Source organism: Carassius carassius, chromosome 33, assembly GCF_963082965.1.
Source record: "Carassius carassius chromosome 33, fCarCar2.1, whole genome shotgun sequence".
Taxonomy (NCBI): Eukaryota; Metazoa; Chordata; class Actinopteri; order Cypriniformes; family Cyprinidae; genus Carassius; species Carassius carassius.
In genome coordinates, this window is record NC_081787.1 from 2,169,867 (window position 1) to 2,197,107 (window position 27,241).

The 27,241-nt window shown below is 36.9% G+C and overlaps 1 protein-coding gene across 1 annotated transcript; it reads right to left on the reverse strand.

Annotated features, from left to right (window-relative positions):
* Positions 1 to 1,938: 1,938 nt before the first annotated feature.
* On the reverse strand, positions 1,939 to 27,070 carry LOC132113491 (glucocorticoid receptor-like). The gene is made up of 9 exons (XM_059521271.1): positions 26,776 to 27,070; positions 23,672 to 24,795; positions 7,319 to 7,467; positions 6,796 to 6,912; positions 6,371 to 6,655; positions 5,791 to 5,935; positions 4,932 to 5,062; positions 4,654 to 4,811; positions 1,939 to 3,127 (listed from the first exon to the last, which is right to left on the reverse strand). The coding sequence occupies exons 2-9, from the start codon at positions 24,784 to 24,786 to the stop codon at positions 2,975 to 2,977; spliced, it is 2,253 nt and encodes a 750-aa protein (XP_059377254.1). The 5' UTR covers positions 24,787 to 24,795; positions 26,776 to 27,070; the 3' UTR covers positions 1,939 to 2,974.
* Positions 27,071 to 27,241: the final 171 nt, after the last annotated feature.

A 27,241-nucleotide genomic window follows, 5' to 3' on the forward strand; every position in this document is an offset into this window, starting at 1 on the left:
AACTATTGTATAAAATCAATATCACATTTGCAATTGTTCAGATATTTGGGTGGGAACTGTAAACTATTGTTTGATATAAATAAATTTGATGCTGGACCATCAATACCAGTCATAAGGGTTAAAATTTAAAATGTATATATTCAGATGTAATTCTATATATTCAGATTTACACATACATACAGTTGCACTTCTATATATTTGTCTCTATATAATGAGATTAACGTTCATATATTCAGATTTACATTTATAAATTCAGCTTTACATGTATATATATAGATGTAGTTTCATATATTCAGATATTTCTAAGTATTCAAATCCACCCAGTGTTTTTTATATATATATATATATATATATATATATATATATATATATATACTAAAATCTTTACCCCTTTCTCAAATTGAGCCGATCTCAGATGCCGGTCTGTGTGACATCACGAAAACAGGCCCCTCCCACGATGGTTTGATTGACAGTAGCATTTCAGCACAGGCTGGTGTCTTACCTTAGACCCGTCCTTAGTGAGCGTTCTTCAGTCCACCACAGTGTTGCCAAGTCTGTGGTTTCCCATGGAATTGGGCTACTTTAACACTTTCTTATGAAAACCTGGCAACCATGGTCCATTGTTTCACCACAGATGTAGACAAGAATGTCTCCTAAACGACTGAGGAGTTTTGTTGTTGGATGTAATAATGAACATAGCAGTCGTCATTTACTCCCGACATATGAGCCGCTGAAGACACAGTGGATTATGTTGAAGGGAATGTACCCCCTATCGAAATACGTCTATCTTGGAGCGAATCATTCATGGTCCAGCTTCATCTTCAGAAGAGGTGAGTATAAAGGGTTTTAACGAATCATTGCAAATTGCTTTTACTAATAATGTACTAATTAGCAAGTTTCAAAATGAATTTACTTAAGCACAGTCTCTCTGAGTGGCTTGGAAGAGAGGGGCGGAGTCAGCAGAGCTCATTAACATTTAAAGGAAAATGCTACAAAACGGCTCACACTGAAAGAGCAGTTTTTGACAAGGTGTTTTTGACACTACCATTGAGACATTTTAACCAAACTATGTTACAGACTTTTCATTAAGACCCTAGTAAATCATATCAACTTGTGGATAATGGGCATCCGATGAACATTTTTTTTTTTGCTCCATTGGAACGAGATGACACTAGAGCTGAGATCATGTCAATTTTGACAACACAGCAACATGTTCAAATGACTGAATCATTCCACTCGATCCTTTACCATGCATTTGACTTCTGATAACATGACAGGCCACTCCTGACACACAGGGTTTAAGAGAACATTTTATTAGACATGTTGCAAAAGTGCATGTAAATACATCTGTTTATTTATATCATATATATCTTTAGGACTCGGAAGAGCAAAGTGAAAAGCGCTGCTCATATATGGATTATAGTTTGAAAATGAGTGTTGTTCGCTAAATCAATGCAATGCTAAAATATCATCAGATTTTTATTCGTATATTAAACATGATGCATTAAGCTTTTAATGTTTTTCCCTCTCTTGAACAGATACACCTTTGACAACTGTTAAGACGAGCACAGTTTTAGTTTGTACAAATTGAATGCAATATATGTTTGGCACAGAAATAAAAGATTGCAACAATACTGGTGAGTAGAAATTCCCAGAGAGTTAAAACCCTGCTCCTGCACCACAATTTGACTGTTTTAACCAAGACAGATCAATGTTAGTTTAATATGGATTAGTGTGGACCTGATAAAAAAACAAAAAAAATTAACACAGTTTTACATGATCTAGAGTTTAAAAAGTACTGCAAAATATAAATGTAGTGGGCCTGAGTTGATGTTTGGTGTCGCTAAGTGTGATTGTACTGTATCTTACAATTAAAATCATGTTTGGATGAATCCAGAACATTATAGGAAATGTAATCTGCATTCATTGTTTTGGTTGTATACTGTGGCATTACTATGTAAGCCAAGGAACAAAGACGACAAACATAAAACAAAAAAACAGACATGTTTCACATTGCATAATTCCTATATGAATTAACAGGTGGATTTCATAATAAATGGCTTTTTTTTTCTTTCTTTTTTTGACACAAATACACTTTTTCTGCAAAGCAAATCTAAACCAGCCCCTTTAAAGTATTTACAAGGAGTGAAAGTGCTCGATTTGCATTTCTCCACTGATATCAGCGTAAATAATCGCCGGACTCATCGATAAGGATCACTTTTTTTTTTTTAAGTTCACACTAATGATTACAAAGCTGGCAAAAATAAAATAAAATAAAAAGCGCTGTTTTTTGAAATTACAAGTGCAAGTGGGTATAAAAGTACAATCGACTATAATGAAGTAGTTCTGGATGTCTGGTTGTAAACGAGTCAAGGAAACGGCTAAAAGAGTAAAGCTAAAAATAAAAAGGCACATATTTTCCCTTTTTCTGTATATATATATGTAACTGTTAATGAGTTGTTTTAAAACAATGTAGATATGGTGTCATACAAAATGCATTTCATTTTCAAACCAAGCCGAAGCCAATATCTCTGCATATTATTGACATGATTATTTCAAAGTGTTATCATCTGAAGTTACAAAGTAGGATACTCCGATTTGACTATATGATCTGCGCATACTGAACTGTAAGTGTTGCATCTGCTCCAAAAATAAGAGACATGTTGAACTCTACCTAATAAGAGACCTTAGACAATAAGCTTTCATCTACTAACAGTTGATGCTGGGAGTCAACCACCTGAGACGACATGTATGGGGTAATCTATCAACGAGATTCGCGGATACGTCATTTCAACATCGCTTTTTACCACCTCTAGATACCCGTCTCTTCCTCCGAGTCCACTTTACTGTGGTCAATCTTGGAGTAGTGTGCTGGGTTGCATATGGTCCTGGCTCTCAGCGCTCTCACACGCCTCTGTTGTCCCGCTGGGGTGGACATTTAAGGCATCGTGTCCTGCTGCTGGGAGGAGGATCGTCACTTCTGGTGAAAGAGCAGCGATTTGACACTCCCAGCTTTGAATTTTGGTAACTGGTTGCTGATGATCTCCGCTAGCATTTCGGGAAACTCCACACTGAGGGATTTATTCACAAAGGTGTAGAAGCAGAAGTTCAGGAGTCCACCCACCATCTGAAGAGACACAGAGGGGTTAAGAGATATTAAACCGCATTTGACTTTCGAGTGAACCCCAAACATAGGGCGAGACGAAGTTAGGCTATCCACACATATTCTCCGTTTCATTAAAAGTAAAGGAAGTTCATGCATTTGGAAAAAGAACATACACTGCCATTCAAAAGCTTGGGGTCAGTAACATTTATTAATTTGATTCAGCAAGGTTGCATTAAATTGATCAATCCATAAATTGAGGTTTCAAATAAATGCTGTTCTTTTAGACTGTGTATTCATCAAATATGAAGCAGCACAAATGCTTTCAACATTGATCATAATAATGCACGTTCCTTGCAGGAAATCTGCATATTAGAATGATTTCTGAAAGATCATGTGACATTGAAGACTGTAAGTTTCAGTAATGATGCTGAAAATACAGCTGTGCATCACAGGAAGGAATTACATTATAAAATATTTTACAATTATAATAACTGTAGAAAATATTTCACAATATTTCTGTATTCTTGATCAAATAAATGCAGCCTTGTTGTGCATAAGGAGTCTTCTTTCAAAACATACAAATAAATAAATAAAATAAATCAGGCCTGTCTTTTGTCTTTTAACTACAATAATAATTTATGCAACAAAAAGACGACCCATTTATATTTGATCTGATCTAAAATCTTAGTGAACTGCCACAACAGTCAGCATCATTTATACACTTCTGAGGTGAAGGCTGTTCTCAAAAGATAAACATCAAAATGATATGCTGGCTAATATAAGATACCTAGTTTTGGCAAAGCATTGTTTGCTTCGCTGTGCTTTGCAGTGAAATAAATCCCAGTAGGAATTACAATTATTAGATAGCAATTAAAAATATATAATTTAAATGAATAAAGACACTTCACTCACATGTAAAAAAGTGTGCTTGCCAGTGTGGGAGATTTTTTGATTTCATTACAAAGGTTATTTTTGTGCACATTTGTATACTTATGGTTACAAACTCTCTTTCCACACTTGTATTTTGAGTGTGATTTATTGGCCAACAACAATATATATATATATATAAATAGGTAAGGTAAAACATTTTAGCCTGAATGCAGTGTAAGTCACTTTGGATAAAAGCTAAATTCATAACTTTAATTTAATTTATATGTTGGCTTGAATTCTTATGGCCACAATAATCCTGCAGTGAACATCTGGGGCCATTGCATTAATTGCTTAGACTTAAAAGTTACTCATTACATTTTTTTCTGCAAGACTGGTCATAACTTTTCAAAATCAGTTACAAAAAAAGTAAGTCTGATTACTATTGGATTAGGTAGTAGTTGTAGTAACTAGTTAGTCAAACACAGCCTGTTTATGCAACTGATGGTGAGCTTAGTGCCACGTGTTTCATGCTTATTGGAGTATTGAGTCTTTAGCTTAGGGACATACAAAACTCTACTGGGATCAATTGTTGATTTGAGTCTCTATTTGAGTCTTTACTAAGGTTTGGAGCAGAGCCATAGTTTTCCAAGAGCATTGTTTAGGATAAAAGTCCTTACATCATGCATGGAGTCCAGTAGCTTAGTGAGCTGATAGAATCGTTGCCAGTTCTTGCTGGAGTTCTCCTCTCTCTTCACAATAGCCTTGCCCAGCTCTTTAATGTAAGACATCCGTAGCTCATCAAACACTGACTGGCTCTTCAAACCATCCTTCGGCACTGAGAAAGCACAACAACACACAAAGGTTAAGTTACAGTCCTCTTTAAAATGAAGACCTCAAATTAATTCATCTGGATTCTCAGGGAACCTCAAGCATCAATGGCTTCTAAAGAAGTCACCTGTGCTGAGGAGCAGAAGGACTTTCATGCACAGGTACTCCTCGTTGGACACTTGCAGTCTCACAAACTCACTGGAGATCTTCAGCATCTGTTCACACTGATCATTCATGTAGGGCAACCTCATCCGCTCTCTGCAGACGGACACACAAGACTCTTATTTAGGCTTTTATGGGCAGCTTAAGCAACATTTTTCCTAAAAATTAAAATTTGCTCACTCTAAGGTCATCAGATACAGATATGAGTTTGTTTGGTGATTGGAAGAGATTTGGATAAATTTAGCATTGCTTCACTTTCTTGCAAATGGATCCTCTGCAGTGAATGGGTGCCGTCAGAACGAAGTAGAGGAAGTGTTATTATGGACTGGTATTTTGTACCAGAAGCTTTTGTCTTCTCAAGACATTAACTGATGGACTGGAGTATGTTTTCATCATCTGTTTGGATTCTTATTCTGACGGCACCCATTCACTGCAGAGCATCCACTGCTGATCAAGTGATGCAATGCTATATTTTTTTTCCAAATCTGATGAAGAAACAAACTCATCTACATCTTGGATGGCCAGAGAGTGAGCACATTTTTACCAGACATTAAATGTTCTTTTTATAATGAGTGCATGCTGCAGATTTGTTGTCTACTGCTTTTCTTTATAGCTGGGTGGATTTTGTTTGACTGTCCGTGTGTTTTTTTGTTCATCAGCTAGAAAAAAATGGTTCTGAAAGTGATTCCAAAAATTCTCATAGAATTAGTATGATTATTTAACCCTTTACAGTTATCGTTATCATCATAGTTTCCACTGTGTGAGTGCGTTTAAACTGCCAGAGAGATTATTAAAGCAAATAGCATGTTAAATGAGATACATACTCATTGATGACCAGATCTGGTGCGAAACACAGCATGTTTCCATTACACTGCTGGTATGACCTCCAGCCCAGTCCGAAGGACATGAGGAAGAGCCAGGAGCATTGCAGGAGGGTCATCTGATCATCCAGGTGCAGGTTCCTAAACCCTAAAAACAGCAAAATTGAGATTTTAGTACATGCTGCGGCTGAAGATCTTCCACGTGGCTTTTTGAAGACGTCACTCGACAATCTTTGTTTTTTTACAAAATGGGATGTAAATGAAGATTCTATAATTTCACTTTCAGCTTGTGAAAATACACTGCACTGCATAAATAAAATTAAAAAAGCAAATTCACTCTCTGACAGCAGGTGGCGCTTATGGAACAGCAGCGATGCATCATTTCCAGCTTATAAGCACTGCTTTAATATGAATTATGCAAAGGTGAGATGAAAATACATTTAATTGTTTCTGAAGACGGTCAGTTCCTCTCAGAGATAAACTCATATAAACCTCCAGCCTCAAATGTCTCGCGGTTTGTTTTAACATTTCATACTTTTATCAGCTTGCGGTGCATCATTACATCCCTAGTCTCAAGTTGTACCTGGCAGAGCTTTGGCCCATTTGACTGCGGAGATGACCTGCCGGCCGCCCAGCCGGTTCAGAGTGGTCATAATGCGGGTGGAGGTGTCCGGTATGGTGCTGTCGTATCCGGCGTAGATGGTGTCCGGCTCGATGGCCTTCAGCAGTGACAGCATGGTGGGCACCACCTGGGGCATGGGTTTGGGCACCAGTGCCCGTGGCTCAGGCAGCGGAGGAAGACTGTGCTCTGGAACCGACGGCTGCTGGATTACCTTTCCGGTTTGATTCCCCCTCTTGGTTTTACGAGCTGAGCGGTGAATGAGCAAAGTTTACGACAGTCAGTTTTCAAGCTATATGCATTTCCCTTGTTTGAATTTAAGTTTTGTTATACTGACATAATAACTGACATTTAGGGATTGTAATTATGTAACAGGTGCAGCATGTTACCCTCTAGGTTCATCCCTGCCATGAGGCATTTGCGGTAACGACAAGCAGGGCAGTTCTTCCGGCGGATTTTGTCAATGATGCAATCGTTCCGTCCAGCGCACAGGTAATTGTGTTGCCCTACGAGAATCAAGAATAGTGTGGATCAGACAGGATGTTTCAGACATGTCAAAAACTTTCCTGAAACAAATTGCATTGCTAATTTTTAAATGCAGAGCAATAGTTTGTATAGTTAAAATATATGCATTTAAAATAAACACTAATTAGCTGTAAAATCCTATTCAGGTGACCTGTCTGCATTAGAGTGATGTTATCAGAATACATTTCCTCTGTCAGGCACAGATGCATTTCAACACCAACAGAATAAAAAGCATTTTGATTAGATGCAGTGTAAAAGTCAAGTCACACTCGAAGGATGTGTCTCTAAATCTACCTAATGGCCAATAAACACTTTTAGTTTTTTAGCAAAAACCACACATTGCGCCAGATGTTCGACAGGGCACAAAATGTGTCAGAACTTTCTTACCTTCAACTGCTCTCTTAAAGAAGACTTTACAGCTTCCGCAGGTGAGGACTCCATAATGGCAGCCTGAAGCATCATCAGAGCACACAAGACAGCTTTTGTGTGTGCCAGACTTCCCCGCAGCTGAGGTTGTGGCCGTGCGGTCTTCAGGTCTGAAAACACACAAACAAAGGGATGCGTGTATAAGATTTTGAATAATAATTAATATTGCTCAGCAGGAATAACAAGAACTCAGCTCTTTTCATCTTCATCTTTTACTAACATAGTAATATTAGAAGTTTCAGCACGCTCCTATGCCAATGCAATGATTACGTAACATGACGATGAGGATGTGAGAATAGCCACCAGGGGGCGACGGCTGAACGATGGCCTAAACGTTTATCATTGCTCCACCACCACAATGAGCCACATTTGCAACACTTACACATGAATTCAGCGTGAGAGAAAGACTATGAGATGCATGCAAATCCATCCAGTGAAGCAGAGTGAAACAGAGGACAGTTGCATATTCTCTTTAGAAAACATGAGTAAGTTTCCCTCTAACAGATAGCAAATGCCAGACAAATAGCTGTCAAATCATTTTAATTTTCAGTCTAAACTTCATTTTCTGAAAACGATGCAGGCTGTAAGTACATGGAAACAGCTATGATTCAACTGGTTGAGATTTTCCTGTATCATTTGTAATAAAGTAAGTACATCGGCATGACTATCAGCAGACAGGACTGCTTTACTGTATTCACATGTGAGGGAAACAAAGAAACGGAGTAGCCTGAAAATACGGAGTGAGACGTGTTGCAAACAAGTCTAAACATGACAGGTCTTGTTAGGCACAAAACAAGCATCACAACTAGCAAGATCCAGATGATATGAGTTTATTATTGGTTTTACTTCACACTAATGTTTAGACTCACGTGTTACAAAATGTGAAGTTGTTTTTGCTCAGATGCATGATTTATTGCTTCGTTATCAATAATCTTTTGGTCTGCATTCATCAAGTTCCAAAATAAATAATTTTATGAGATACCCATCATTTGTGGTAGTTATTTTTATGGATATTACTAGACACAGGGTTATGCATTATATATAAAAGTACACGCTCATCTACCACTTATTGTCACGGCATGCATTTTATTGCCCTTTAAAACAGAAACCACAAAATATCTTGTTTATAAAGACCTGTAAAAGAAGCAACCTGTGCATGCACACTTGAAGTTTTAATAGCATCATGTCATACCTTTCAAGCTCAACCTGATCTCTATTACTTACAAAACATTTTAATAATAGTCTTAGTCTGTTCCAGAGCTTTTCAACTGTTGACCCGCAGGCCAAATGTGGCCCTGAGATTAGAAGAGCCCTGCTCTATTAAAAGCGAGAGCATTATGCATCAGAAAACACAACAGCTGTGTCAAACCTGTAACAGAAATGATGAGAAGACGTAGGACTCTAAGGGGTAACTAGGGCTGTGAATATCAAATTGATTAAAACCAAAGATTATTAGAATGATTAACTGATTAATAAGTAGTCTCTGAACGATTATTCCACTTTTGCAAATTGTTAAAATACTCAAATTCTAAACATACTCATAAAAAGCTGCCTTTTAGCAGAAAATCAAGTTGTAATTCTAACTGAAAGCAACACTGTTTTTGCATGCTTAATATTGTCAAGCTGCTTGCTTTATAGAAGTCTATTCCTTAAAGTGTCATATGAATAAACATGACGTAACTTTACTTTAGTGCCGATTGCAGAGCTGGTGCACACATTCACATATCTTCAATCAGATGCTTTCTTAACTGCTGCTTTTCCACCTCTGTCATTTGATTTGTGTTTATTTTGTCATTGAGAGGAAAGCACGCAGCATATACTTACACATTCATCTCATCAGCGTCAGGATGATCGCTAACAGTAAAGTAGTGATGACCGGTTTCGAAACACTGCTTCATGAAGCTTCGAAACCATTGGGAATCATTTAACAGTGGTTTGGAGCGCGTATAAAAGTCATGTGATTTTAGTAAAAAAAAGGTTTGTTACGTTATAAATGTTTTGAAATTTCAATAATTTGCCTTTGGAGGGGGCGATCTCTGTGAACCCTGATCTCTGTGAGTGTTTTTATATGATCTTGGATCAGTTTGATCAATTTGTAGACATTTTTAATGAGACATTTGTGTAATTAAAAGGATGAGTAGTAGTTAATGATCTCTAACTGGCCTGTTTAGAGAAGATTTTCATAAAACAAACAAAACAAGCACTTGCAAATTAATGATAATAAGCCTATTTTAAAGATGCATATTATACAGACACTTCAATTTAATTTAATTTTATAATTTGGATTGCATTTAATACATTTTATTCTCAAGAAAGCATTGCTTTAGGTTTGTAAAAGCTGTTCTTTTTCATTGCATTTACACAGAGTGCTTCGAAACAGTGAATCATTTTGCAAAGCAATTGATTCAAAGCTTCAAAATGGTTCATTTCTCCCATCACTACAGTAAAGTGCTGCTTGTGTATATTGAACTTATTTTTACCCCTAACGGAAGAAAATAAAAGAATTTGCTGTCCGTATATGTGACATTACGTCACATGAGATCAGGCAACTATTCAAAAACATTATTATTTGTCATCAATTCTTTTATTGTCGACATTGTTAATAATCCCAACAAATTGTTTCAGCTCTAGAACCTAAATTAGAAAGTTACGGGGGAAAAAAATGGCATTTTAAATAAAACTTTTGATGTCATTTTTTAAAATGAGACATGCATGGATTAATTTTTCACAATGAGATCTATGACATGCATTTAGAAAATAGATGGGATGAATTCTCTTCTCATGCTGACTTTAAATATAAATCGGCCTGACTTTGCAATGAAGAAGAGGAGTATGGGTTTCGAAAATGAAGAAACACCAGCGGCCAAAATCCGACTCTATCCATCTTCTGTTTACCTATTTATAGACTGCATTTGATAGCCACAAAAGCACGTGACTTCCTCCACATTACGCATCCATCTGCTATCTATTGATCACAGTGGACTGAAAATCTCACATTTTAGTTGTCAGATGCTAGATTAGTCTATTTGTTTTAATAGCTTCATTATACCTTAAAAGGCACATAGTGACATTTTGCAAAAGGTGGTGGGCTCTTAACATCGTCATTTTGACAGAAATGTCTAATTCGTGGCTGAAGTCTTCAGTCTCCCAGGATCGGAGAGCAAAAGCAGCAATAAAAAAAAGGAAATAGCACCTACCCTGAGGAGAAACACATGAAAACAGAAAGAGGAAGTTGAGCATGCCATCTCTGTGTCTAATATTTTTGCCTTGCCATAAGACATATCCTCTTAAATCAGGCCGCAAGTACAAACACACTACATTTTACACAACAATTCTTAAAACTATAAATTGTTCCATGAATATATAATCAAAACACGAGAAGTTCTTTCTTTCCTTTTTGACTCACAGATGACTCACCATATAAAAAAAAAAAAAAGGAAAATGTGGGTCACATTTACTTTCCAACCAGTCTAACCACACGGGTTTGCTCAACCCGAAATACAGTAACATTATCTGCATTCTTCTCAATGGAAAGTCACAAGGTTCAGACAGCAATCATTAGTGCATTACAGATGATTAAGGATATTAATCGACAGTTTGTTGTTTCACACAAATGCACACAGACTTTCACACACTACATAGGCTACTCCTGCATGTTGAAAATACATTTTCACATTGGTCTGAACAAAAACAGCAGACAGGCACATTAATTCTCTGCCAGTAGATGGCACCTTTGGAAAGGCAGAAATACAGAGGTGTCCCTGGCAACAACTGTACACAAAGCAGCTCTGAGCTCATTATAAGTTGGTATAATAACATTAAAATACCAATGATATTACTCTGAATAATGTCTGTTTCCTTCAGAGACACACATAAAATATAAATCTGAGTGAGCGCTGCACATTTCAGTGAAATCATAGCCTTTTAAAGTTTATTAAAGCCATATCATGATTCTTGTATGAGTTTTGGACAAATTTGTGCAAATCTATTTGTGGTGGTCAATGCTGATATTGTGGCAGGCCGCCACTAATAAATCAATGTATAGAAAACACTATGGGCCAGATTTACAAACAGCTTGTGCCACTGCAAACTCTCTTTTGGCGTTAAAATACTACTGTCAGGATTTACTGGAAGGAAGACACGCAGTGAATAATTAATGCTGAAAAGGCGTGGACAGTTATTTTTGCGCCTGACCTAACTGAATATGCATTTATAGGAGTTTTCCTTTCAGATGCAACATTTATGGGAGTATTAAAATGAATAGTGAAATACTAATTTTTGTGCTCATCAAATTACTGGTATTTGCACCATTATTTAACAAAAAAATAAAATGCATCTCTTAAAACAGATGCTAATTTGCATTGCACTTGGTAGATTTTGTTGATTGTTATGAAAATGATCATTTTCTTTCATTTGGTCATTGTTTGTAAAATCACCCACACAAAAGTCCACTCCCATTAGCACTTTGTGGGAATTAATGCGCTCACGCTAATTTGCTCTGTTTAGTAAATCTCAAGTGTCTTATTCGTTCATCATAATTTGATTTGTCCTCCAGGACTCAGACTGCTTCATTAGTTATGACTGAGGTGTTTTAGTTGTGTTGTGTCGCGCCGCCGGCCTGCAGTGTATACACATGGGATAATCTCTGCTCGGCCCAGATGGGAAAGTAGGTCAAACAAATGGCACTCATACCATTTCAGGCAGCTTGATCTCCGTGTTCTAAAGCAGAGGTGATTTACATCCATTATTTACTTCTGCTGACTGTCAAGATTTTTGCTCTACAGGAACCGAACCAAGACGATAGTGAGAAAGTGAGAGAAAGAAGGAAGTAAAAGAAACAGAGGGCGAGAGCGAAAGCGAGAGAGAGAGAGACTGCCCTCTTTAATGGCTGTTGTTAAACCCAGGTTGGCTGTTTTGTCAAATATACACGATGACTAACTGGCCTGATATTCTTAATGCCGAGATGCTGTGAAACAGCTTCCCAGTAGCTGAAATAGCTTCTAGTGTAGAGGTCTAGGAAGTTGGATTTTGATAACAGAAAACAGTCAAAGGGGTTACTATATGTGTCCATGTGGCCATGGACACAATCTGGAATCTGTAGGTGCAACAAAAAAAATCTAGTTGGAAGAACAATGATTTCAAGCATCACCCTCCTTTTAACATGTCAAGTCTGCCATTCTAACCCAATCAGCCTGACATAATGATCTCCAGCCTTGTGCTCGTCAACATTCTCACCTGAGTTAACAAGACGATTACTGAAATGATCTCAGCAGGTCCTTTAATGACAGCAATGAAATGCAGTGGAAAGGTTTTTTTGGGATTAAGTTAATTTTCATGGCAAAGAAGGACTATGCAATTCATCTGATCACTCTTCATAACATTCTGGAGTATATGCAAATTGCTATTATAAAAACTTTATTTCCAATTTCCAATATTTATGTAATTCTCAAAACTTTTGGCCACGACTGTACAATGCACTATGAATTAATGAGCTGCTGGGTTCATGAATATTAATCACGTTGATGCGTTCGGTCAAAATGATTTGAGAGAACTCTGAAGCTCAGATGCTGAAATGAATGCAAGCGTCATGCGCTTCAGTCTATGTAGTAAACAAACCCGCACGTCTCTGCCATTCACGGATTCATATTTCAAACAACTTTTGCGGCTAAACATTTACAGATACTGGTCCATATGGAGATTTGAATTTATGCTAACTTTGACAAATTCCATGACTGTCCATATTAAAATGTAGGTTTCATTTTCATGACTGGATTTTGAGATTCCGTCCTCGTTTTCTGCTTCGCGGAAATCATAGCGCTGAACCGGGTTTGAACGGGACCTCGGTACTACCGGTACTTAAAGAAACCTGGTACCGTCACATTTACATTTTTTTTAGTACCGACTTGGTACCGAAGTACCGGGTCTTTTGACAACACTAGTCACATATTGTATTTTTAGCACACTTGATAATGTTGTATTGACTAGACAGCATTCAGGACTGAAAAGATAAATTTTTATACTTTTTAATTACTAATAAAATTGGCATTAATTTATGTATTATGTTATTTAATGTGAAAGGAGAAACTACTGACCAGTATGAAAGATACTGTACATCTCATTACAGCTTTAAGAGCATTACATTTTTTTTCTTTCCAACAATGTAAGAGCCTTGTAATTTTTGATCATTTTTATGTGTCCTCAAACTTTTGAATGGTTGTGTAATTCAACATGATCAATCATACTATTAAAAAGGGATTTATTTCAATTACGAAATTTAAAAACCAAACACAATCAATGCTGTGGGTAAAAAAAAAACATTTTGTAAAATACGGAGTGTGTTATTTTCCAATGGCATCTGGAGCATCTCTATGTTTGGCATTTGGAATGGAGTCTATGGTCAGCTACAAGTGTAATCCAAGCAAAATGCATCTGGCCAATGGAAATAAAAGCAACTGCGTGTTTGCATTGTAGTAGCAGAGCTGCTTTTCTGCTTTAAATAAATGCCGTCTGTTTTTGGATAAACCATATATACAGTGTTTGCAGAACAGCGTGACAGTCTCCATACATTTCAAAGATCAGCCTCAGGGCTTTTTTTCTTTTTTTAGAAAACCTATATTTCACTATAAAGGTCCTCATTGTGGGACTGGTTATGCAGAGTTAAAAATATTCGGTTGGTGATTGCTAGAGGGAGGAGAGGAGAGAGAGAAAACAAGCTACTTATTCACAGCTGTCTAAGAGCGGTCCATGTTGGTTGAGTCATATAAAGCCGAGAACGATTCGAGCAAAGCTTTCAGGAAGAATTTCTGAGTCACTACTAATTAAAAGGGTTTGCCTCAATTAAATCTTCATTCATTAAGGACAGAGTCACACAGGAGTGGAGATATAAAAAGTAAAAAAATGTAAAAAACATGCAGCAAAGTAAAAGGGGTGTGAACCGATTTCATGTTTGCGTGAGAAACGGTGCACCACTGACACGATACCAACTATTTTTCCTGCATAGCATGCACACGACAAAGACAGCGAGAGAAACAGCTCCTGTCTAAGCTGGATGCAAGCCACTAAATGTCACACAGGTTGAGACGCTGTCACAAATAATCCTGACTCCCACTCAAAACCTGCAGACCACAAAGGCCTGATAATTGAGCCCAAATGTAAATTAAAGATGAAACCTCTCTTGTGTTTCACCATCTGTTCCTGCTCTCAGTGACTGAACCACAAACTGACTGCTTTTCTATCCACAACCACCAGCTATTTAGATGATTTTATGCTGCACTTTAAAGTTATTGCTGTTTCCCATAAAACATCTGACTATGTAGTAGGCCAGATTTTCAGTCAGTACCCTGTGATGTATTTGGCAAATAAACATTGTTTAGAGCCAAGATGAAACCGCATCTATTTTAATTCCGTTTGACAAAAATCTGAGTAAAACAGGATGTACAATGAGACAAAAAAAATGGTTTTATCCATCGGGAACTGATAGGATTGTAGGAATGGAGCCAGATGTGGTCCAGATGTGTTTTGACCAAAAGGTTGAAGGTCAAGATCAACCTTGAGAGGTTAACATCTTAAAGGTCCCGTTTTTCATGTTTTTTTGAAGCTTTGATTGTGTTTACAGTGTGCAATATAACGTGTTCACGTTCACAGTATTTATCACACAATTCACCTATCTGTACACCGCTGTTTTCACGGTCATAAAAACGGGCCGATGACTTCCTTGTTCTATAAAGTCCCTTCTTCAGAAATACGTAACGAGCTCTGATTGTGCCAGCGGTTCCTGTGTTGTGATTCGACAGCAGCTGAGCACACGCTGGCCTCCTGGAAACATAATTGGGCTAGTTTTGAGAAGCAAGTGGGCAGGATTTGTTTTGAAAACCTGGCAATCCTGATCTGAACGCATGTGCTGGAGATGTACTTATAATCACTGGAGCGTTTTTACTGACGAGATGCACATGAAAATCGCATTCGATTTTTTTTGCACAGCCCTAGCATCTAGTCAACAAAGCTAAACAGTGTTGCCCTTGGTGTAATAAGTTACAGAAACTGTTAAACGCACCAACTTAAATAATAAAATACACTTACCGGTTGTGGTCCATAAACAACGCCTTCTCCAGACAAAGAAGGAACTGCTCCATCTTTCAAGAATAATCTTTGTGCGAATCTGGCATTAAACTGATTGAGATTGAGGAAGCTGTCCTCAGCAAAATGTGCTGCACATAGTTTTACATGTGCATTATAATTTTCGGGAACCGAGTTAAACATAAATTGTAACCATTAATCTCCACGTACAGCGTCCCTGGGAACGCCAAACAAAGGTGATTGGACTCCGAGATGAAAATAACAGTGTTTCGACGACATGGCAACAAACACAAACGTAACTCTTCCTCTTCTCCGTTGGAGCGCAACAAGACCACGCCCCCTTTTTGTGTATTCATAGCTTTAGAATTGTACAGATATTATTTATTCTCTAACAACAACATTACACACTAACTAAAGTTTAAAACATGGGATCACAAAGAATGGGACCTTTAACATCTATTTTACGAAGCTAAAGTTATTTGCAGTTTTTGTTAAACCTTGCTCCAGAAGAGCCACTTCCAACAGAGTTTAGCTCCTTTAATCAAACACCTGAACCAGCTAATCAAGGTTTAATTCAGGATCACGAGAAACTTCTTAGCAGGTGTGTTGGAGCTAAACTGGCTTTCCAGTTGTGAAAGTGGAGCAGGATTGAACCAGTGTTATTCATATACTATTATGGTACTTATTAATATTTAATTAATGTGATTTCATTCTTAAGCCGCTTTCACACTGCACATTGATTCTGGAAAACTGATCCCGGGAACCATGCCAGAATGGGCACCTAGTAACACATGGTGATTAGGGCTGGGATAAACGATTATTTTTTAAACGATTAATCTAGCGATTATTTTTTCGATGCATCGATTAATCTAACGATGAATTTTTCGGGCCGATTCGATTTCGATTATCTCCCCATTAATTGACTACTAACAATTTATACATGTTGATTTACATATCTGAATGAAAAAAACATGAATTCCTTAACATTGCAATATATGTTTATTGCTCTTAAAATTACAAAATAAAAGACTGACTAAGAATGCATTACTTTATAGAGACAGCATTCAATAAAACCTTGAAGCCTTGAAGACACATAGCTTACTGAAACAAGCTTACTGAACACATAGGGCCTAGCTTACTGAAAAAAAGTTCTTCTTTCATATGAAAATAACAACAACTTGATGTCTAGCATTCAATAAAAAAGTTCACCCAAAATACTTGTTTAGAGCAATTGAAAGAATACAGTAACCAATGTAAACTTTAGGGCTTTAAGCTAATACAGAGAGTGCTTTTCCAAAATAAAAATAAAAAATTTAACAGTGGGAGCCAGCAGCCTGTCATGGAGAAAAAAAAATCTCCGATTGCTCCACGTGAAACTTTGGCGTTCCGCCCTTTTTCTATCGTGTCTAATGATTTTGGTTAATATTCACGAGGGGTGGGGGAAGAGAGAGAGAGAGCGCTCGTGTAGTTTGAAGACTGTGAGTGAAACTGCGCGTGAAACTTTGGTGTTTCGCCCTTTTTCTATCGTGTTTAATGATTTTGGTTAATATGCACAAGGGAGGGAGAGAGCAAGAAGCGCTCGTGTAGTTTGAAGACTGTGAGTGCGCGCGCAGCCGGGGCTCTCTCTCGTACGCGACCTGTCACTGTCACTCACCGATCAAATAAGGCTTTGACAGCCACCAAAAAAAAGATCAATGCAGAAAAACCCCTGGATTGGTTATATAACGTTGGACAGAATGTTGATCCGGCCATCGCGTATATTCAGCGCACATAAGGTAAACGTTTTGCAAACGTTTTTTAGAGAAATAAAAACAGGTCGACGAATCGATGCGCATATTTTGCGTCGACGTATTTTTTGCGTCGACGTCATCGATGACCTCGACGCGTTGTCCCAGCCCTAATGGTGATGTCACGTGTCTTTACGGGATGTGTGTGAACCAAAATCCAATGATCCCGGGGCACATTATAAGTGTATTTTCCGAAATCTCTATGTGAAAGGAGCTTTTTAATTTCAGTTTTCATTTTAAGTCTAGATTAAGTTTTAATAATTTTTTATGTGCTTTAGACATTATTATTAGTGTTTTGTTATCAGTCTGTAAGTGTGTCTGTACACACACACACACACACACACACACACACACACAGACACACACACACACACACACACATATATATACATATAAGCTTTAGTTTTTTAATATCTTTATTTTATTACTATTGATTTGATTTCTATTTAGCTGTAAATTATTTTTATTTTGGATTTAGTTTCAGTAAATTTATTTTATTTATAGACGGTTTCAACGGCAACAACATAAACAAACATTACTTTGCATGCGCGCTTTTGTGGACCTAACTTAACTTCCGGTAGACTTCCAAATAGAATCAATAACAACAGCCAAGTCCCTCTAGAGTAGATATTTTTTGATAAACAAACAAAATATGTTTGCCGTGTGGATCAGGCGGACTTAATGAAAATGCTAATTCATTCTTTGCCAGCAGGAGATGTTTTAAAACACAGACATAAAGTGCGAGAAACAGAGGTTTCCCCAGTAACAGCTGTAAACAAAGCAGAGCTGGTACGCTCACACGCTGCTTTATCAGTAGAGCCCGACCGATATATCGGCCGGCCGATATTATCGGCCGATATAAGCTAATTGCATTTAAATCGGCATCGGCATTTATAACAGCCGATGAAACATGAGAAACAGAGTCTCATGCTTCACTCATGTCATGAGTGTTGCATAGTGTGCCCACCAGAGGGAGCTCTGCAGCTCCAGAGTTAACAACAGCGCCAGAAGTCCACTACAGAAGAAAGCGATCAACTGTTTTGACGGTGAGTCTGTCGTTCGTCATGTGAAATAATTGTAGATTTAGTTCATACCCTGTATATAAAAACTGTGTGGTAGTTCTAGCTAACGGTCCTATCATTATCACTTCTAAATATTCTGTAACATCACTTACAGCCGCTAATGCATTGCTATATTAGATTAGCCACAAAGCTAATACCATGTTTATCAGTGGAAGAGCGCGAACGTTAATAGGAGGTCAAACTATAATGTTAGCGTTTAACTTATTCTTATTCTATTGCGGTGTGTTTCCCACATAATGACCGCGTAATTGGGCCTTTCACACAGGACGCGGTATGCACGGCGCTTGCCGCTGGGCTCAGCGTTGCCCTTCAGATACAACGCTATTTGCGCTGCGCTATGGCTGCGCTATCGCTATAACTGCGCGGAGTTTTAAAAACGTTTAGCGGGAGCTCTTTCATAGTCTGTTCCTCCTCCTTTCGGTCAGCAGCAAACATGTATCTGTCCCGTTGTAAGAAGCGAGCGATAGCGCTAGTCCTGCTGATGAGAATTAAGAGAGAAGCAAGGAAGAAGAGGCTACCCTCAGGTCCAGAGAACAATTTGGTGAATTCAGGCTGGTTACGTTACTCTAACGCTAATAGCTTCCTTTTTAGCAGGCCCCTTAAATGCTTGCTATTAACTTGTTTGAAGGTGGTTCTTCTCAAAATTGACAGCGGTGTGTTCATGACACTAACGTTAACCATTCAACTTCGAATTGATTCCGTATTCTTCCGGTAAAAGTAGGCAAGACGATGTTTTGATTCAGACTGCACAAAGAGAAGAGGAGAAGATATACGGGTCTGTTGTGAATGTGTCTGTGAGAGCAAATATAGTGTAGTTACAGTAACTACAGTAGGTGCGTCAGAAATGATTAAACCAGAGGGGACATGTAAATAAATGTGAGCTGAACAAGCGCTTTTTTTTTTTTTTACATATTGTTTCAAAGCAGCTTTACAGACATAACAGGAAAATGTTGAAATAATATTGTTAAATATAAGTAGGTAATACCTATTGCTTGACAAATAAAAAAATATATATACATTTCTAATTTTTGCCTATGTAGGAGATCCCAGTTTATTATTCTTATAATTCTAATGATGACATGAGTAATGATACATGGTGATATTATTAATACACATGCTTATTCTTTCTCCGTCTCTCTTGCTGCCTACAGATGGCTGAAAAAGGTGAATGCTGTAGCAGCAAAGTGTGGGACTACTTCTGCAAATACTTTAACTTTAGTATTATAATTTATTTACAGTAAACACACAGACTGTTAAAACCAGCTTCAACTGGAAGAAAGTAAAAGTGTTAAATGTTTAAAACCAGACTGTTTTTTGATCATTAAAAAATATATACTTTTGATGTGCAATTGTTTAGTCATTGAGACTGTAATCTAAGGCTTTTTTTTTTAACATAGTCCATTCTGGAAAATGGTTTATACAGCCCACATACATAGAACAGGCAGATATTTTGCTATTGAATGTTGTGTAAATGCAGTTTATAGGAAATGGGTCTAATATCCAGATTATTTTTAAAATCAAAATATCGGCTTATAAATCGGCTCTTTTCGAGTTAATATCGGCATCGGCCCCCAAAAATCCATATCGGTCGGGCTCTATTTATCAGGCATATAACATGCAAGTCTTCCTTCAGAAATACAGCGATATAAAAACACCTGTGCCTCGTTTTGATATTTAAACATATAAATGTAAGGAATTATTATTATTAAACGTGCAGTAAATAACGTTACTCATGTTTATCCAACGAAGCCTTTTTGAAAATCGATCAGTTTTAAAATTGTGGCGAGTCTCCAAAAATAAATAAATGTATGGGAAACACATCCCACAGCACAACCACCTGAGCCCAACTTCAGTCTACTCATCACCTTGACTTTAACTGCGTTTGTAGACGGCACCGCTAGGCAGAAGACCGATATACACAACACAGACCGGAAGTTAACTTAGGTCCAGGCGCGTGCGCCCGATGAAACCGTCTATATTAAATGTTAATTCTATTTTTATATTATTTATATTTGATTATAATTAATTCTTATTTCAGCTTTAGTTTTGGTAATTCTATTTTAATAATTTTGTTTCTATTTAGCTGTTATTTATTTGTATTTCAGCTATTTTATTTTATTTCTATCAATTTATTTTTATTTTGCTGTAATTAATTTTTATATAGCTTTGGTTTCAGTAATTTTTGTATTTTACCTTAAACCTTTTTTTATTTCAGTTAGTTGCCAAGGCTGCTTGTACAAACTTCAACTTGCACATTTTTTTTTAATTGCAAATTTCAGTTTAAGTTTACATCTATATTTTATTTTAGCTTTATTTTAATTCACTTTTTTTTTCGGTTAACAATAACAACACTGGACTGGACACTTCTGTAAGCATTCATTAATGTTATCTGACATTAAAATACTGTGTAAACTATTGCCAAGATTATATAAAGCAGGGCTGCAGACTGTGAAAAAAATTCTGCCTGTGCGAATAAATGATGCCAACTCATAAGCGTTGGTATATCTGTTGCATATGAGAAATATCAAACGGAAAACGAAACTGAATGCATAAAGAAACTGCGCTACTCGTTTGAACTGTGCAGCGCGAGTAGAGCCTGGTTTTTACTCGCCGCGTCAGCACGAGCGTGAAAATTCGCGCAGCAAAAATGATACCAATAGAGGAAATGATAGATGGTTTTCAAGCTAAAGAAGCTTCTTTAACTTCTTAAACCAGAGAGGGTGAACATGTTGCTATTCATGTGGGGAAAAAACATGCAAGCACCATCATGGACATCAAGTTTAGTTTTACTTTTCTTTTTAAAAAGTCTCACGATTACCTCACGTTACGCTATGGAGGCTCTTTTATTTTTTATTTTATTCCTCAATGTTTGTTAAACGTTTTGTAATGCATTAGTCAGTTGCTATATAATACAGCATGTGGTGTATACAATTCCTCATCTTATTGGTGGTGTTGGCGCAGTAGATAAGACACATGCCTTTGGTGTGAGAGACCCGGGTTCGAATCCACTGTGAGACACCAATGTGTCCCTGAGCAAGACACTTAACCCCTAGTTGCTCCAGAGGCATGCGACCTCTGACATATATAGCAATTGTAAGTCACTTTTGATAAAAGCGTCAGCTAAATGAATAAATGTAAATATTTGTTTTTGTTAATAAACGTTTTTTAAGTTAGTTTTTCTGTGTCATGTTAAGGTTTTATTGTTGTTGTGCTTTTTAATTAAGAATAACAATGAATCTATCTTTTGTTTTAGTCTTTAAAAATGAAAGGTGTATGTAAGCAAAATAGACAATTATATTTTCTTGTAATAAGTAACAAGATCACAAATAACAGGCTACTTATGTAAAAGAACGGGTTAAATGTTAACCACTGTCGTTTCCAAATAGCTAACTATAAACTATGATAAAGCATGCAATTTATTAATATTGTAGTGCAATATATATATATATATATATATATATATATATATATATATATATAATATTATGTTGCGACCAAAACGTGCTTGTGCGACCAACTGAGAAAATTTGTTGCAAAAGAGCGACCAGTGGGAAGAATGAGTCTGGAGCCCTGTAAAGGCTTCTTCACATACAATAATAGTCAGCAAACAATGGCTAAATAGTTATTTGATTACTGGTTAACATTAAACAGTAGTAGCATGTCATTTCAGATGCAGAGCCAGTTTATATATATATATATATATATTGCTGAAAAATTACAAGGAGATTGATTTAGTTTAAATATTCGTAATTAAGTTGCTTTGTAATGATTTGTATTGTAAAAGGCGCTATACAAATAAACTTGAATTGAATTGAATATAACAACTTCAGTTTCCATGATGACATGCACTCATGAAATTATCATAAAAAGACCAGGTAAACACGGCTGATTTCAATTTCTTGTTGACTTTGAGTAAGATTGCGTAATGTTATCTGTGCTCTAATTCCTGAAACAAGAAGTGAGGTCACTGGCATCTGATCTGAACTCAACGACTCTGACATTTGAAAAATTATCTTGTGTTTATTTTAAGCATCGAGCAAAAGCTGGTTAAGGTGCGTGAGTCGCCAGTGGCCTGTTTAAATGACAAATATGCAGACACTTCCTCAAAGCCTGTATGCTTGACGCGACATTAACAATCCATCAAACCGTAGCAGTTTTGGAAAAGCAGGTTTCGGGTCGAGCTGATCAGATACTGTATGTTTGTCACTTACATAACTCATAAGTACATAAGTATAGGCTTCTTCAGACTTACAGTAAAAACAAAACCGTTTTTAAAGTTACAAAAGAGGCACATTAACAGATTACTTCCACAGAAATTCTGCCTTACTGTCTGTCATGCTGTCTCTCAGCACATTTTCATACGATTTCTGCTCACACAGGGTTTGTCAGGGTTTGCAAATAGGTGAAGAGAGATAGCAGTAAAACATGATGGGGCATGAATGTGAAGAGGAAAACGGAGCGTTACCGTCTGAAAGTTCAGGCAACATCACAGACATTACTGAATCTTTAACTAGTTGAATTCTGTGGGTAAAAGGGTAAAATATCCATAATGGTGCAGCACATTTTTAGACTTATTAAGGTTGCAGTGCTGTCTTTAAAACTGATTTCATCTGATCTGAACTTCATTTCCTGTCTGTTCCTTACTGGAGGAAATGCATGGCATGATTGTTCCCAGAACAGATATGCTTGAAATTTTAACTCTTTTTCTCTTTAATAAATATATTTTTGTGTCACAACTGCTAAAATCTGATTTATTTCTGAGATAGCAATGCTAAAACTTTCCCCACACTTTTTTATTAATAGCTACAGCGTGAATCTATTAAAAACATTTATAGTTATTGGAATAAATAAAATATAAACAAAAAATAGAAATTGGCTTAAGCGGAAGCATAAAATGATGCTACTAACTGAAAATAAATAAATAAAAGCTAAAACTGAGATTAAAAAAATACTTAAACTTAAAAAAGGGTAATATCTGTTTTTTTTATTAAAAATAATTAAAATTATGAAAGCACAACAACTAAAACATTACAATAAAATGAAAATAAAAACTGAAAATGTTCCTATCTTAAAATATTAATAAAAACTATTATAACACTGCCAAGCTTTTGACCAATGAATGAGTTTTGAAAGTGATTACTGGAATTCTAAAAATGAAACTGAAAAAAAAAAATGTGAAATTGAAATGCCATTGAAAGGTGTTTTAGATCTTAGCACAACAACAAAAAAGATTTATAACCAATGCAAACATTTCTATGGTTTTTCCAAAAAATTCTAAAGATATAAGTAATTTCCCTGACTCTTCCAGGCCTAATTTTGAAATTCCCTGGAATTTTGTAGGAACAAAATCACAGACCACCACTGCTCACCTGGCATAGGGGCTTGCGTAGTTTTTGGAAAAGCATTCGCTGGCCCTCTGTTGCATTACACTTGCATTCCCAAAGCCCTGGCCCCGGCCCCAGCTCTCTTCTGTAGAGGTCACAGGGGTGAACATGTTAAAGACAGACTTCTGGTCTTTCTTCTGGCTGACAGCAGCTGTGGATGGTCCAGTGCCAAAGAGGAAACTCTGTCCACTTGAAGTGGTGACTCCGCAAATGTTAATAGGTGTGCTGTGCAGACTCCTCTGACAGTAGTTAGTCCCACCGTTGTTCTCCTGTTTGATGACCCCAGGAGTGCACAGCTGGATTATAGAGTCCTTCTCCACCTTCACGGTAGGCAAGATGATGCTGGTGGTGACCGTGTTGATGCTGGAGGGACTGGAAATGGTGCTAGTCGTGCCGTTGCTCATCGAGACTCCGGCTTTCAAATCACTCTCCGTATTTGTCGGCATGTCTCCGAGCAGAGCATCGTCACCTATGGTGGAGAGGAACGCGTCATCCTCCACATAGAAATCAGAGGGTGATCCGTCCAACTCAAAGTCCTGCAGGAGGTCCAGAGTGTTGTCACTAAAGAGCTTATGATTGCCAACATCGACATCTTTCCCAATAGGCCCAAAGGAATCATTTTCAAGGTCCATATCGCCTTTATCCAATGGAGAAAACTCTGTTTTTATAGGAAAGAGATTGGGGTCGAATCCACCAATCAGGGAGTCCGCTGAAGGGGAGGTGTTGTTGAGGTCTGCGATGCTGGCCTCCAGACTTGAGAAGCTGTCTCCCAAAGTGAAAGCTCCCAGGGTTTGGTGTTGATGGGGTCTCTGCTCCTTCCCACCCACTTTGAGCTCTGTATCTTCCTCAAAGATGCCAAAGGTGGAGGACACGGAAGTGGAGTGCTCCTCAAGAGTAGGCGAGTTGCTCATGCCATTGGGAAGATCCCCAGAAGCCGGCTGCATCAGCGGATTGGGCGGAGGAACCAGCGAGGTGGGGGCGACAGACATGACGCTTTGGAGTCCGCTTTGAAAAACTCCCTCGACTGGGCTGTTGCTGTAATCCAACGTCTTCAGATGATCATCTCTCTTGGCGCCGGTCTTCAGTCCTCCTTGATCCATCTTGCATTGCTGTGATAAAACAGAACAAAACAATTATAGTTTCTGAAACACCATCAACAACATGCCTGAGAAACCTAGTTTACTGTAGGTAACGTGAAAACGAAACATTGAGTTAGTAAACGCCAAAAAAAAGTTTGGAAACATTACTATTTTTAATGTTTTTGAAAGAAGTTTCTTCTGCTCATCAAGCCTGCATTTATTTGATCAAAAATACAGAAAAAACTGTAATATTGTTTTATATAAAATAATTTATTCCTGTGAAGCAAAGCTGAATTTTCAGCATCATTACTCCAGCCTTCAGTGTCACATGTAACATCAGTCGATCACATGATCATTTAGAAATCATTCCAATATTCTGATTTATTATGAGTGTTGGAAACAGTTCTGCTGTCTAATATATTTGATCAATAAAAGGTTAAAAAGAACTGCATTTATTCAAAAAACATAAATAAATCTAACAATATATATTCTAATAAAACATTTTCTTAACTATCACTTTTTATCAATTTAACACATCCTTGCTGAATAAAAGTATTGATTTTATTTAAAAAGAAGAAAAGAAAAATTACTGACCCCAAATAACTGACCAGTAGTGTATATTGTTATTACAAAATATTTTTTATTTTAAAAACATAGCTTCTTTTTTACTTTTTATTCATCAAAGTATCCTAAAAAACGTATCACATGTTCTGAAAAAATATTAAGCAGCAGAACTGTTTCCAGCTTTGATAATGAATCATCATATTAGAATGATTTCTAAAGGATCATGTGATAATGATCCTAAAAATTCAGCTTTACATCACAGAAATAAATGATAATTTAAAGTATAATACATTTAAAAACAATTATTTTAAATTGTAATAATATTTCACAATATTACATTTTTTTCTGTATTTTTGATCAAATAAATGCAGGCTTGATGAGCAGAAGAAACTTCTTTCAAAAACATTAAAATTGGTCTGTACTGTATATATATATGCATTTTTTGGTGCAATTTTGTTTGGACTTATATATATATATATATTAAATATGTTGACCCTACCTCCAAAATAAAAGATTCAGCAAATATATATATATATATATATATATATATATATATATATATATATATATATATATATATATATAGTATTTGTACATGTTTAGTTCATGTTAACTACTATAACTAATTACTGTTAATGGTCCTTATTGTGATGTGTTGTAAACAAACAACTGGTAAATCAGTATTAGCCTCAATAACAGCTATAAAAAGGGATAAATTAAACAAACTAAGCTTCTTATAATAATTAATGAAACGTTAGATTCAATATTAATTGATTTTGCTGTACTGCAACTATGGTATTTTGTAGGATTGGATTTATGAACTGTTTTGCATACACATTAAATTTTTATGTATACAAGTATGATTTATACGTTTTTAATTATGCGTTTAGATGTGTTATCTATATTTTAATGTGTTAAAATAACACACAAGACCGTTATCTAAACATGTCACTCACTCAATCACATGCGCACTCTTGACTGAAGTTGAATGTCTCATAAAAATGGCTTAATCTTTAACACCACAAACTCTATTTTGTCCAAAAGCTGCAGCTTAATCCATGATGATTTACTCCTTCTAATGTTCCTCGATTAATATTAAAATAAACGAATAAAATTCGCAAATCTGGCTCTGGCGAGCTCCCGGATCGGACACACGCACTGAGGCCTAGTTGCTACTGCTAATGCTAATCCACAGCAAACATACGAGAAAATCATTACACGTTTAGATTATAAAACGGTAAATAACGTGTAACACCTACGAAACAACAACACAGCACAAATGATTCAACGACAAACCGTGAAAAAACAAAACAAAAAAAACGAGTTCAGTCGACGAAAGTATCCGATTGTGTTTTTACGATAGCAACGGCAATATTTGTAACGTACTCAGGTGAGCAGTTAACACGAAACAAAAAAATTGTTTGAAGGTCGAAATAACGTACGTACCTGTTGATATATAAGTTCCCGTTTTGATTTGTTGCATCATTTGGCATTGTTTTGTTTAGACGTTGCGCTGTTAGCGATTAGCAACAACAACAGAAGCAGTAGCGAAAGCCTCCGGTCGCTTCACAAGAAAACTCCGCAGCTCGGATATCGTCCGTTGTTTTAGTCCGGATTCATAACACCCCCTGTGTAATCCAGGCAATTTACTCGTTTCCAGCCATGAGAAAGGAGGCGTGCCATAAAACCCCAAACCATAAAAACATTCAAAATGGAGATTACAGTTACTGTCTATGCGATAAACCCCTGTTTACATCGTGCAACGCCACCTACTGGCTGCACAGAGTTATTACATCCCCTCTTTTATTACAGTACACTAGACTAGGCGCTGCACAGAATGATCACTGTATGACATCAAAGTACCGCGAGAGCGATAAGAGAGCACACGGATCCAATGCATTCGAATCGCTCT

Bases quoted from the DNA above. Each gene is read 5' to 3' on its own strand.
- LOC132113491 (XM_059521271.1), bottom strand. From the start codon at position 24,786: ATGGATCAAGGAGGACTGAAGACCGGCGCCAAGAGAGATGATCATCTG. The intron at 6,913-7,318 runs GTAAGAAAGTTC...TGATTCTCGTAG, and splicing joins CTTTAAGAGAGCAGTTGAAG to GGCAACACAATTACCTGTGC. The intron at 5,936-6,370 runs GTACAACTTGAG...TGCTGTTTTTAG, and splicing joins ATGGGCCAAAGCTCTGCCAG to GGTTTAGGAACCTGCACCTG.